The sequence below is a fragment of the Neolamprologus multifasciatus genome, chromosome 9 (assembly GCF_963576455.1).
Source record: "Neolamprologus multifasciatus chromosome 9, fNeoMul1.2, whole genome shotgun sequence".
In the NCBI taxonomy this organism is placed as follows: Eukaryota; Metazoa; Chordata; class Actinopteri; order Cichliformes; family Cichlidae; genus Neolamprologus; species Neolamprologus multifasciatus.
Genome location: NC_140447.1, coordinates 15,949,734 through 15,964,014, shown reverse-complemented (window position 1 = coordinate 15,964,014; position 14,281 = coordinate 15,949,734). Strand labels below are relative to the sequence as shown.

Genomic DNA, 14,281 nt, shown 5'->3' with positions numbered 1-14,281 from the left:
GGCCTTATTTTGTTGTGAAAAGCCCTGAGACAATGCATTTTCAACACTCCTCTAGTGGAAGACGGCAAGAGGAAGCTTTCTAATTAAAAGAATACTCTGTCTGACAAGGAAAGTAAGCTGTCTAAATGGAAATCCACTGCTTAGTTTGGCATAAAGCACACCTGGTATCCTGCAAGGGCGGTAAGCAGACAAGCAGTACGTAGTCTAGGATGATTATTAATCAAGCCTCCCTGGAGAACGGCTTTGCTATCTTGCTAAAAGCGCGGATCGGCGCATCGTCTTCAACACCCGCGATCTGTCTTCATAACTGCTGCCAGGCTGCAAGCAAGCGAAAGAGACAAGAGAGTGAATGGCCATCTATACTATTTTTACAGCCTGTTAATTCATTCAGTGAAAGCAGACACCATTCAGCTCCTCAACGGCTTGACCATTCTCGCTAATAGGGTAAGCTGTTATCAGCTGCGAGCTCAGATGAGGACTTTGGATGGATCTCAGAGAATCTGATTTGGTTTCTCCTGGAGGAAGGTTGCCACAGGTGCTCGCCCCTTGAGTGTAACGTTGGGTGAATGTGCTTTGATTTTCCTGTACTGCGTTAATAGGTGTAGTACACTTTTTTCTGGGACGTTGACTGGAATAATACCACAGCTACAACATGTTGATGAACAGCTCTGCGCTCCTGTCCCCAAAAGGAAACGACTTGAGCAGCAATGAATACTAATGCACACTCAATTAGCACCCCTCTCAAAGTGAGATATTATTTCGAGGTATCTAAGACAGGCTGGAAGACCAACTTTAATCCTCCTTTGGTTAGTTTGCTGTGAAGGAGCAGAGGAGACAGGGGGGAAAGCGCAATGCCTACAATCCATCTGCTTTGGAAACAAATGAATCCAGGTTTTTCTTGAGTCTGCACCCGAGATGAGACGATCCGTCATCGAGGGCCAGGGATCGACTTATGTGTCACTCTGTGATAGAGAAATTACACCAAGATGACAAAAAGCATCGGCAACTTCAATTACCTGCGCAGCGCTGCCAGCCATCTCCAAGTCTTTAAAAGCAATCGAAAAGGGGATTTCTCTCTGCTACAATGAAGTGAGGTTTTATCCAGATGACTGGCAAAGGATATTTGCTTCTGCTGTGATTCATGTGTAAAGATTACACCATTTTTATTGCTCTCTTTATTCCTCTCCTTTTATTTCTCCCTCTCTTCGTTCTCTCCATTCATCCACCTATTTATGCAGCAAATCTTCTCTGATAGCCTGCATATTCATGTCTTTTAAACGTCTGTTGTTTGGCTTGGCATCACATGAAGAGAGAAGCCATGCAGCGGACTGCGATGCTTCATTTATCTTTATTAATCACAGGAGAGAGTGTTATTCCAACGGTTTAGGGAGGTCAGGCCTTTGCTGTAACAGCTGGGTGAAGCCCAGCTTCTTTCAGTTCAAGACACAAACACATGTTCTCCGTGCCTCGTATGTGTGTATCAATCATTGGTGTTTCAAAATGGATTCGAGTGACTTCAATTGAAACTGTCTGTTGTAAAGAACTCGGAGATATGAAAACCCTCATTTTTAGCAACCGTTTTATTAGAAAACCAGAAACAGCAGAATTTAGTGACTCTTTCCTGCTGCCTCACCTCACATTTATATTAAAAATGTGCCACTGATATCCCCGGTTTAGTGGACGGCAGCTGGTCATGCTGGTCTTCGTGGTCCAAGTGCTCAGTGACGTGTGGAGGGGGTCACTACATGAGAACACGAACCTGCAGCAACCCCCTGCCAGCCTACGGAGGGGACATCTGCCTGGGTCTTCACACTGAGGAGGCACTGTGCAACACGCAGCCTTGTCCAGGTACTCACACACACACACACCTTAATGATAAGCAGCTACACAGGCTCATTGTTTATTTTCTTTAGTTTCTTTGAGCCCCTCAGAGGGCACCCAATGCACCACTAAAATACTCATCCAGTGCAGCACACACACTCACATACACCCATCGGGCAGGCTGTGTGTGAGGTTTGCTGTCATTGCCGTTTCCAGAGAGCTGGTCCAGCTGGTCAGAGTGGTCCCACTGTGACTCCAGCGGCGCCCAGCTGCGTGTGCGTCACTGTGATGTCCTTTTCCCCACTGGAAACCAGTGCTTAGGAAACAGCAGCGAGACCAGGCCGTGCTCTCCTGACTCCAATTTTATACCAGGTGATCACACACACACTTACTTCCTTCCTTCCTTCCTTCCTTCCTTCCTTCCTGTGTAGAAAAATCTTGGGCAATCATGCATGACCTAACACACAAGTTTAAACACACGCACACGCTCTTCACTACCTACCACCATATGCCCACAGCAGCAATTGAGTTCATTTGCAAGAATCCCATGATAATGAAATGCGTTATTGATCCCTCTAAGGGACCCATCTCGTGTCAGAGGTCAGGTTCAGCGACAGGGCAGCGCTTCCGTGGATGGTTGGGGTTATAAGTATTTTGCTCAAGGACTCTTGAGTACGGCAGGTGATTAGGTGGGGGCGTGAACTCGGGTGCTACACTTAAGGGCAGTCCCTCCACCCATTCCAACAATCCTGCTGCCGTATTAGTTTCATTATGAGCCTATGAGTCTTGTCAGGCCATGCAGAAAGCACTTACACAAGCAGTTTTGCGTTTCTCAAATGGAAGAAATTGCTCCTGCATGCTGTTTGTATCCGGTCAATGAGGTATTTTTGCTTGCCTCTCTGCATGTGGTGTTTCCATAATAATGATATTAGCTTTAATGTTGAAAGCTCTTTCCTAATGAGAATAGTTATACTGTTAAGGCAAGAGCATGTGGGAGTGTTTTTGCCACTTGTGAACAACTTATTAACAACTTCTTAAATGTCAATTCAAAATAGTTGAGCAGAATGTTAGGTACAAGAAAATAAGATAGACGTTATTGATTGCACACAGAGAGCTAACTGCTCACCGGGGCTGCCAACTTGTAGAGACGCCCACCGTCAGGCTCTGTCTCAGACTGCCTGAACAAATCTCATATCAAATAACAGTAGATGTCTTCTCTTGCCATTGAATGTAGTACAGGGTAAAAAAATAGGAGAAGACATTTTGTGTTTTGCTCACAGCTGTTTGTAGGAGTCTTCACCTTTGAGGTTTATTTAATATACGTAACTTCACCGACAGAATCTATACGTGCATGACAGAAGTTTTAGTATCACTTTATTATTATGAGTCGAGATCTAATATTAGGTAGGCTTGTGTGCAGGCATGCTTATAAGCTGCAGTTATATTTTATTTGACTTCCTTTCTCAGGTTCAGTCTTTATTTTTAGCTTTTTCTGCTCTCCCAATTCAAAAATACTCAAGTTCATCATGCATAGATAGACCTCCATAAACAGGACAGGACTCAGTAGTTAGAATGAAGACTAATTTCACTGTACTATAAGTTGCTGTCATTCAGTAAACCTTGATTACATTCATGTCAGCAGCACAGCAGCATATTAATTGTTTGGTGTAGGGATGCAACGATACCAATTTTTTCAAACCGATACGATACCGATACTTGGATCTGAGTACTTGCCGATACAGAGTACAAAAACCGATACTTCTACCACACACACACAAACACACACACACACAAATGCAATGAATTGGAAGACAGGTTTTTTTTATTCTCTGCCAATAAAAAATAACATCTTATTAAAAATGACCACAAAAAAATTTCAAGTGAAAAATAAGCACTTCTGTTAAATTATTGCATTGTAATTTAACAAAATTTCACTGAACTATTGGCACTAACTCGAGCTTTCAGAATAATAAATTAACACTTCTGTTTGGAATAAAATAAATACAAATTAGGTTTGAAAATAAAATAAACTTTTAAATGTTTGCAGAGTGTCCATATTGTAAACAAACAAAATAACGAAAGTATTCAGCATTGACGAACAAACTCCTCATCTGCCCATGGATCATCAGTCGACTGTGCCGTTAAACCAAGGACTGACATCGCGCACACACTGCTTTTCTTTACCTCTTAAGAAAGTTTTGGCGCCATTATCGCAATTTCATATCGCAGCTCGAGTATGCTGAGAAGACGGTGCAATCCTATGTTTTCCACAGCCGGCAGTGGCTGGTCATCCAGAGCAATAAAATGAGTCAGAGTCTCTGTTATTTTAACTGCCCGTGGATTTTCTCTTGACATTTTTCATCGCTTTTCCAAAACTTGAGTTAAAGTTGGCTGTTCCGGTCCACACTGCTGACATTTTGTTTAGCCTAGCTACAGCAGCCTCCAGTTTCTCTTTTTTATCTGGAGCCACCAGTCTCACTCGCCTAACCCTGTGCCTGTTTAGCGCGGGATGTCCCCCTAGTGGCCGATCTAAAAAACTACAACAGAAATGACAAGCCACCCTCTGATTAATGAAATAAGTTAGTATCGGTTCATGGTATCGGTTAACTTTCACGAGTATGAGTACGTACACATTTTACAGTATCGGCCCCGATACCCGATACCAGTGTCGGTATCGGTGCATCCCTAGTTTGGTGTATTGTTGTGCTTTGGGACTTGTCTCAAGGATACACTCAAATACATCCTGCCCTCTTTGTCTAAAGGCAATTTCAGAAGTCCGTCCCATCACATTACAGCTACAGCTACCAAAAGCAGTGGCACCTTTTCATTTAGATGGTCGTTTTATAGGTTTAAAATATTGAAAATAATGAGATTCATCTTCCAAAAATTATTGTCCTAATCAGGAAAATAACTGGTTATTCTTCAATCAGTTTTCGTTTTCAAGAGTTCTTAACATAGCCTTTGATTTCTGTTTCCAAGTGTGAAATAAATAAATGAAATGAAAATAATGTCTATTTATTGTTGATAAAATCCTACTTTGATTTAGAGATAGGATTAAGCTGAGAGTAATCAAATCAAGTTTGCATATGCAACACATTTGAAAACAACTGAAGTTGATTAAAGTGCCGTACACGTTGCATTGCAAGTCACGTCAGAAATATGTGCAAAAAAGCAAGACACAAAAGAGAATTTACAAGATCAATGGGTGCAGAAAGCAAACATGATATGGGATGGAAGCAAGACAGAAGAGAAAAATGGCTAACACGCCTAAGAACAACTCATGGTGGCTGGAAACATCTTAAGGTGTTTCCTGAACCGAGGGGTTAAGTGATTATGAGAGGGAGGTTTTTACAGAGCTTTGAGAAGTTAGGAAAATCCTTTCCTTTTAAAACCTCAGCATACTTACTGTAAAACCACATGCACATTATTTCACGCACACACCATCAATATTGACATCTGCTTAGACAGGCATCTCCCTATCGACAGCCAGTAATGTGAGACACAGAAAAGTATCGATCACTGCTACACGGAGATCAGTGAAACTTCTCCCTTTATCTGAGGATTCTTGTGCTGATGTTATTCACATTGTGTTACAGGGAACACTGGGAGGGCTGCGTCTGTAAAAGCTACCCATTCACGAGTAAAGTCCCCGGGGTCTAGAAACTTCAGGGATCATTAGTTATCAGACAGAATAAACATTTGATTGAAACATGGATTTGTAACCTTTTCTGTATTAATTAGCAGGCGTATAATACTCACGAGTACCTTCACAGATCTTTGTAGAATTGCCCATTTGCCTTTATACCTTATCATCCATCCCATTTTATGGGAAAGGTAGTCCATTAGGGTTCATTAGCAATGTCTTGTACTTCATTTCCTTTAATGGGAGCTGATACTTTTCATAAACCACTCCAGGTGCCACAGCCGTGATTAGCTTGTGGAGTTTTTCACGATAATCTGTGCCGTATTGAGCGCAGCTTTCATCCCCACATTCACCTTCAAGGGTTCACTTTGTCATGCTAACAGGGGAGAGTATATGTGTTTGGCTGTATCCCTGATACCTCTGCCTTTTCTTGTTGTTTCTTTTTCCTTTGCCAGAAGTCTCCATCGCACGATCCAGTCAGGAGGAGAGGCGCTGTGGAGGTAATTTATATGTGTGTGTGACAGAGGGGGTGAGATACAGAGAGGGGGGATATAGCACCTGGCAGAAAACACGTACAGTATCATGGGCAACAAGATAGCTTTGCAATCCTGCTTAGCGGCACTGAAACTCTCAAGTAAATACATCCAAGAAGCAGGAAAGAAGAAGGTGGGCAGAGCTGATCTTATGTTAGCTTTTTTTTTTAATGCTTATTTTCTGCCATAAATAAAGCTCTCATTTCAAACAATCATATTCTGAGCACTACATTCTAAATGTATTATTATGTTAAGACTAAGGTTAAGTGAGTACTTAAATGATGACTCACTCGCTATTATCAGCTGCTAATAGCTGTTACAGTGTTGCAAAGGGTACAGCAAATAGCATCCATTAAGCGTTTTTATTATTTCTTTAATCGTCTCATCTCGTGCACACAGTGTGTAAACAGAGCATGTCATCTCCGTGATAGATTGTTTTCTTCTTGCACAAAACAAAGAAGGGGGAAAAAATAGCAGCAACAAAAGATTATCTATTTTCTTCAGCGATACAGAAGGGTCTTTTTTACTGTAAGACACTCTGTGGTTACCGTATGAATTGCTGCTTCAATTGCGCTTCCACCGTGTGAATCAGCAGAGAATCACCCGCAGCCTCTCGCTCTCCTTCCAGACTTCAACCTCTTCCACATGATTGCCGTGGGGCTCAGCAGCTCCATTCTTGGCTGTCTGGTCACCCTGCTGGTCTACTCGTACTGCCAGCGCTACCAGCAGCAGTCGCACGACGCCACCGTCATCCATCCCATTTCAGCCGCGCCGCTCAACACCAGCATCACCAACCACATCAACAAACTGGACAAGTACGACACCGTGGAAGCCATCAAGGTCTGTAGACTTTATTTGCCCCGGGTTCGCCGCGGGTCACGCTTGACAAACGTCGAGCTATTTACAGGCAACATTTCCTTACTGTTTGACTTAATCAGCTGACGTCCCCACTCTGAGTCAGTGAGCAACGGTTTGCCTCTTCCCCGGGTGTCAGCTGTGATTAAATGCACTTCTTACTGCATGACTCTCACTGTCACGCCACCTCCTGTCGTGCTCAGACACTCTCTAGTTGTGTAACAGATAGGCAGCTGTGCGTTCATCCTCACTCCCTGTGCCTCTGCTGTGTGTCTCAGTGTGTGACTGTTCTGTGTCAGTGGTCATACACTGCTTTCTCATAACATACAAAAGTGCAATTACTTATTAGAGCGAGTAGGAAGTCGGTGAAGAGGCTTTGCATCTGCACATTTGCCTGCTTCTTTGTGTCATTATCACATCCTAAAGTGCAGGCAGAAAGTCGGATGTGTGAGAGCCAGTGAAGAAGAGCCAGCTAGTCTTGAGGCACAAGCAGCCTCTTATCCACATCTAGATCAGGCCTTTACTGCCAGACTGGGCAGCTGATTACTATTTGTCCACAGATACCCCATACTCCAGCTGGGCTTTTCCAGGTTCCCAGTGCTCATTATTAAAGGTTTAAAAGATAGTCTAGTGGAGCTCACTAGTGACATGCAGCTATTCTAGATGTAAAAGCTGTTGTTTTGGCACAAACAAGGAATGTCTTTAGTACTACTTTATGTTTCAAGTAAACGTCAACCAGTAATGCACACAGTTTTAGCAATTTCCTAGCAGATGTACTGCAGCTCAGCCTGTACAACAACAGTAGCTGTTTTTTGAAACAAAAAGGTCCTCGATGTCAGGCCCGCATGCGAAAGCAGCTTCACATTTCCAGGCGTCTGAAGTATAATAAAGTGTAATTTAGTTCTAGCATTACCGTGTTTTTCAGCGTAGCTTGCATTCATTTCTAACTGCAGGATTCACTTTTAACTTCACAATAGAGGATGATTATCCAGTCGTTAAGTCTGACGTCACCAGCCGTGTCTGGGCTGCAGGTCCATATATCAAACGATCACTATGGCATTACTGAGAGTTGAAAAACTGTCTAAAGTCTTTCATCTTTAATAAAAATGATCAGCGTTCTGCTCTACCAGGTGTAACAATTGAGTTTAACATCCAAGCATCCATGAAAACGCAATTTATGACATTTAACGGTGTTAGAAGTTAGCAGGAAGTTAGCTCGCTAGCTTCTATCTAAATACAATATAGCATGACCTGACTGTGGGGTTTTGGAAACAAATTAAAACGTACAGCACTGTTATCACTTCCAACATAAATGAAGACAGAAAACTAAACAGTAGTAACGTTTGTAGGGTTACTGAAGTTTGGCTAGCTGGTATATAATGATGTGCTACGTGACCACTAGCGACACAGCTATGTTAGCATACTATAAACAAGCTAACTTTTTTTCCATTCGATAATAGTTAACGTGAGTGTTCTCAGTGGTCAGGAACAAATGTAATCGCATGGCAGGATGCTGTAAAAGGACCAAACTTCAGCCAGGAGAACAACTGAGATAATCCATCCACAATACGAGGTTAGTCATTCATATACTGCTGCATGGGCTGGGCTGTAGTTACATCCTAAGGTTTTAAAAACTGAGCTTAAATAATGATTAGCGGTAATAAAAGCCGAGGGAGATCAACAGTGATCACTGACTGTTTCAGGAGCTTTTTGAGATTAAATAGAAGAAAATACAAAACATTAAACATGTTAACAACACAAAAGCCATATTAAACGCAGATTACTTTAGGCCCGGAAGTAGGATTCGTCACATCATCACTTAACAACCGGATAGAACCATTGTGTTTGGGTCATGTGATAACGTCTCAGGTATTGCTGGCTGGGGTTATGAGTTTGTAAACAGGCGCACACAGAGCCTGTGTGTACCATTCAGAGCTGGATTTCAGACATACGTAAACACATCAGAGAGGGTATTTTTATATTAAACAATGGCTTTTTTTATTCAAAAACCTATGGAGCGCCGCTTGTAAAGTGAAACATGCTGAAATTAACGGTAACATTTTTCCATATTTAGCTCAAAACCTTACAAAAACATGTTTTTTCAAGTCATTTTTTTACAACATTTAGTAAAATATTTGTAACTTTTCATATTTAAAACACAATTTTAAAAGTTAAGTCTAAATGTTAAACATTAAATCTAAATGTTAAATCTAAATTACAAAACCCTCCAGATGCCTCTAATAAAATAATAAAGATCTCACCGTGTAGACATTATAAATGAAAAGTATCAGTTCTACACACTGGTTTCCAATGCTGAAATATCCAAAGGTTATTCCACTATAGACTGGATATAAGATCAACATGGTAACTCACAGGTTTGTGAAATATTTTGAAGCCTAGGGGATGAGTTTGACTGAAAAAAACAACATTCATAAGCTAGCAATTTATTAATCACAAAATATCCCTGTTCTAAAAAAATAAGCACCATACTGTATTAAATAAGACTTGAAATTAGTATTTGAAGCCATAGACTCACAGATTCAAGTGTTTGCATAGGTCACAAATAAAGTGATAGTGTTTTATTGACTTTTTTATGGAACTAGAGAAGTCACCCCGTGTTGGCCATTAGAGGGAATTGATATTTCATCCGTGTTTTACCTCCTGTGATTAGCTGGTTAGCTGTGATCAGGTTGTGACTATTGTGAGGGAGGACTTAGTGAACAGTTATTTGAACATCTTTATCTTCAGGAGTTGAACAGTCAGTATGATACTACAGGAATCCAGATAAATAAGCACTTTTTTAACAGCTTTGCGTTCCTTTGTAAAGGTTTTTTGATGATGTACACCATCAGGGGGCACCTTCACTATCAGAAACTGTCTATATTATGAACTAAGTGAATACCTGGATCTCTGTTTGCAAAACCACTTCACAGTTATGAAAATGTTTTGTATAACTGTCAGAGTGTGAACAGATCCGCTGGCTCGAAGCAAACTTCTCTGAATGTTATTTCATTGCAAAATGAAGGTGTGAGGAGCTTCATCTGTCATGCAATTAGAGTCAGGAGCACGGACCATAATTCAGTTAGAGCAGTTGCAGATAGAGGAGGATATGAATATAGACACTCCATGCGAAAATACAAAAGGAGGTGCCTGACAATTGAATAATGTGTGATTTTCCAGAAGCACATTCTGCCTCCAGCCCTCTCTCTGTGGGCCTAAACAGTTCAGATGTTGCAGTGAATTTTCAACCATTAAGTGTGCAAAACCATAACATGCTTCTTTTAGGTGTGTACAGGAAGGACTCGTGAACACCCGACGTCGTATTTTAGCAGATTTGGCTCAGATCCTGATGTTGATGATGCATTTGTCGTTGTTGTTATTATGCACAGTGTATCACAGACACACTTCATACCGGTGTCCTGGAGTATTTCCAGCTGTATAGTTTATGATCGCAACGCTCACCGTTAAGCTGCACTTTTATGTACAGTGTATCGTATTTCCAGGCTTCCTGTAAAACAGAATATGGCCTTAGGGTTTCTCTGAGATGACTCTTGCCCGTTCCTCTCCTCCTTGCAGCCAGATGTGTCGGTACTCTTGCCCTTGGACGACCCCGCCATGCACCAGCCTCTCTCTTCTAATATGGGGGTGTCTATGCGTGGACTGGAGATTTTCTACTAACCACTGACCTCTACAACATCTCGCCTTTTGACTCTTCCCCCCCAACAGCACTTTGACCCAAACCACTACTACTTCTGCTACCGCTACTACTACTGCTACATCCTGTTCCCCACCGTGCCCCGCCCCTCCACTTCCTGTGGCTCTTCCTGTGTGTGGCAGGTTGGAGTACAGTACTCTAGTTTCTCTTTCTCTGCTCAGACCCTTTTCATCCCTCCATCACAAAACCCTCCCTTCTCCCTCGCAGCTTGTGAGAAGGCAGTGTATCCCATCTTTATGTTTCTCTTAAAAGCGCCTCCATGTGCATGTGTTTTTCTTTCCGTGTCCGTATTCCTTGCTTTGTTTCTTACTTGATGGTTTTGATTTGTTGGGTTCTTTTATTAAAATCCTCTGTTACCTCTCTTTCACTGATTCTACTTTATAGTTAAAGATACGTTTGTTTACAAATACAGACAAATATAATCACTCCTGAGCCAATTAAAAGCATTTAAGGCAAGATGAAGTAGGTCATGCTAACAAGCATCGTAGCACATCTGTTTGAAAGCAGCCATGGGGCCACCTGCAGAGACACATAACCGTCTCCGGGGCGGCAGGAGAGTTGATTGCATTCCCTTTGTGTGCAAATCACATAATGGGAATGAAGCAAAATATATGAGTTTTTTGTCCGGCACACTTGTTCCCTATCAGTGTCAGTCGGAAGCATCCATCAGCTGCAAACGCAGCATCATCAAGTGTTCAATTACGGTTGCCCCCAAGGGACTCCCAGCACACACTCCACTACAGCAGACTGGAAATGAACACATCTATTTGCCAAATTGCTGGTGTTGTATTGAGCACCACATCAGAGGCATCACTCCATGTTTACCATGTCACGCGGGGACAGAGAAGATGCCCCCATGGCTCATCCTTATTGTTTAACAGAAAAGTGACTCTCACATGATCGATTTTTATGGCTTAGATTGTCCTGAGGACCAACAATCCAAGGGCCATAAAAACTGCTGATGCTGTGTATTAGAGATGACAGAGGTGGACATACGGATGCGCATCAAAATAATTTAGCCCTGTGGTGGCTTATCATTTTTCCAGCCTGTTTGCAAATGCTTTGACCTTGCACTGTGGAAAGTATGTTTCATTCACTGAGCAGCCCCTCATTGATTTGTGTTGCTCCCTTTTTTTATTTTGGGGAGGGTTGCTAGATGGATTTGCTTTTACCTTGCCATCTGGGCTGAATAATCACTCGATCCATGTGTCGGAAACAAGTCCGTACTGACTCAGCTTCCTTCCTTCTCCTTCTCTTTTTTCTTCTTATGTTCACAGGCCTTCAACAAAAACAATCTGATTCTGGAGGAAAGAAACAAGTATTTCAACCCACAGCTTGCCGGGAAGACCTATACCAATGCATACTTCACCGACCTCAACACCTACGATGACTATTAACCCTCGACACCTACCTTATCATCAAATCGGACTTTATTCTTTTCTTTGTGCTTTGTATTGAGATTCGTCACACCACGCGTGGGATAAGCCCACTCTGAGACTCTATGGCAGCTGGTATGTAATTAAACACAGACACACAGTGTTGCCAACAGAGAGAAATCCCCACTTTCTCTCAGGTGCCTTGAGGTACACTTGGAAAGCTCAATGTTTTGGGGGTATATCTTGCCTTGACTCTTACTGAGAAATAGACAACTGGATTTCCTGATGTGGATTAAACAAAAACAAAAGAAACAAAAAAAAAAACTAAAAAAAACTAAGAAGGGAAAAAGAAGAACTCACGTCAACGAGACTTTGGGAACCGTATCCCTTTTAACTTTCCTGTGACACCTCTAAAACAGACCTGTATTTGTAATGATTGGAAATAACCACAAATTGCTTTGCATGACTTCATCTGATGTGTTTTCTCTGCCTTTCGGTTTGAGTTTGCATGATCGATCGCATTCCATGGTGTAGGGGGCATTTTGATTTTTGGGGTTTTTTGCTGGGCTTAGATTCAGGGCTGGTTTTGGATGTCATAAAAAAAACAAATGCTGTGGTGAAGCCTGGTGGCTTTGCTGCAGCAGCAGTCTCCAGGCAGATCAATATCTACCCCCAGCCCCAGAATCAGGATGTAGTTATTTGAAGTCTGTGGTCAAGTTTGTCCATGTTTTTCTTTAGTTTGCTTTTCGTTCCTCTAGCAGCTAGAAGTGTTTAAACTTTCAATATAAAATTCTTTTCTCTTTTTCATTTTGCTTTTAAAGATTACATGTTTTTCTTTGTTTGTTTTGTACAGGAAGTTCAGTTTGAATCCCCTGTCTGCGGGTTTTCTAAATACATTTATTCGGTGTCTCAAGTGTTAAAAGAACATTTTCCTTAAAAAAAAAAAAGGTTTATGTACGTTCTGGCAAGTAATTGGGAGTATTCATTTCAGCCTGCATCAAGTTTCGTCCTCGTCATTGTACTTTTTATATATTTTTTGTAAAAAAAAAAATGTTTTTGAATTTTGATAGTGCTCATTATTATTCTTTGGCTTCTGAGCTAAGTGTTTGTGAGAGCAGGCATTTGCTGTACAGATGGTGCAAAGTAGCAACTACTGTTCTCCTGAAAACCCAACTGGAGTGCTACTCATATACTGTAAGATGACATTCAATCATTAAGTTGAGATCTTTCTGTTCAGAGTGTATAACCAAATATTAGGTTATTCAATGGTTTAGTTGCGACTAACTCTTTTTACATGTTTGCTTGTGTTACTGTGCATAAATTAAAATTGCTTCGTACACAAACTTGTCAAGGTGTGAATTATACACGTTTAGTTTCTTGCAGTTTCATCTGTAAAGTGTGAAAGCAATACATCACATGACTGCTTATTACCTGTGTGGCTCTAATGAATGACATAAGGAGGAGAAAGCAGATGATTTAAAGCTGCTATTCCCAACCAGGGGACAGGTTAAACCACTCAGGAGGTAATTCTGCAGTAGCCAAGAGATTGGTGCACATTTGAGCTCAAATCTGAAAAAAGCTAGTTTGAGAATTTTGTGGATCTGCACAGGGTGAAGCAGAAATGTTAGTTTCCTGATAGCGATAGAGAAGCAGTGCCAACAGAGTGTTGCTATATGGGCCAAAGATGCAGACCAACAATCTTCCTCACTAGAAATAGCCGAGCAGCGACTTAGTCAAGAACAAGGGAAATTTCTGATATTTCAAATGTTAATCTTAATTTGACTGCCTGCAAGTATGTCTCAAGCATATGTTTGAGACAACTTTAATGCATAAACTGCAAATGACACATTGTCTTGCCTCATTTCTTCCAACATGCAGAAGATTTTTTTGTTTTTACTTCTTCAAGAGGCCATTTGTGTCTATACGCACCATCAATGAACCAAAATAATTCAAAGAACAGACACAGGTTGACATTTTTGAGTAAAAGTTTCACAAAAAAATAAACAAAGAAACATACATGAAATGTTATTTTTTCATGTTAATCTACAAGTTTTAAAATTTTAGTGAACATAAAAAAATAACAACTTTGGCCCGGTGTTCAAATTCTGTTACAAATACAGTTACACTCATCATGACCATGAATGTCATGTTAATTTTGGGCATCTGATGATTTCTTTGAACGTTTTTTTTCTGGGGTAGAATGATTGCACAGTATGCATCTTTAATGACAGAAACAAGAACTGGGTGCAGGTTTGAATTTAGTTTGGATTTTTTCTAATCTACAAACTACAAATGCACATAGTCCCAAGTCAAAAGCATACACACAGGTTCAAATATA

General features: G+C 41.2%; 1 protein-coding gene across 3 annotated transcripts in view; it reads left to right on the top strand.

Annotated features, from left to right (window-relative positions):
- Positions 1-12,364, top strand: part of sema5a (sema domain, seven thrombospondin repeats (type 1 and type 1-like), transmembrane domain (TM) and short cytoplasmic domain, (semaphorin) 5A) — a 156,596-nt gene extending 144,232 nt beyond the window's left edge. The window contains exons 18-23 of one of the 3 annotated variants that reach the window (XR_014875996.1): positions 1,678-1,848; positions 2,038-2,193; positions 5,920-5,964; positions 6,626-6,837; positions 10,429-10,689; positions 11,845-12,364. Coding sequence is in view for 2 of the 3 variants with exons in the window: in XM_085172121.1 (XP_085028247.1) it covers positions 1,678-1,848; positions 2,038-2,193; positions 5,920-5,964; positions 6,626-6,837; positions 11,845-11,964 (704 nt within the window). In the remaining variant the exon portion in view is untranslated. The remainder of the gene's footprint in view (positions 1-1,677; positions 1,849-2,037; positions 2,194-5,919; positions 5,965-6,625; positions 6,838-10,428; positions 10,690-11,844) is intronic. The other 2 variants (XM_085172121.1, XM_085172123.1) reach the window with 2 other exon arrangements.
- The last annotated feature ends 1,917 nt before the right edge of the window (positions 12,365-14,281 follow it).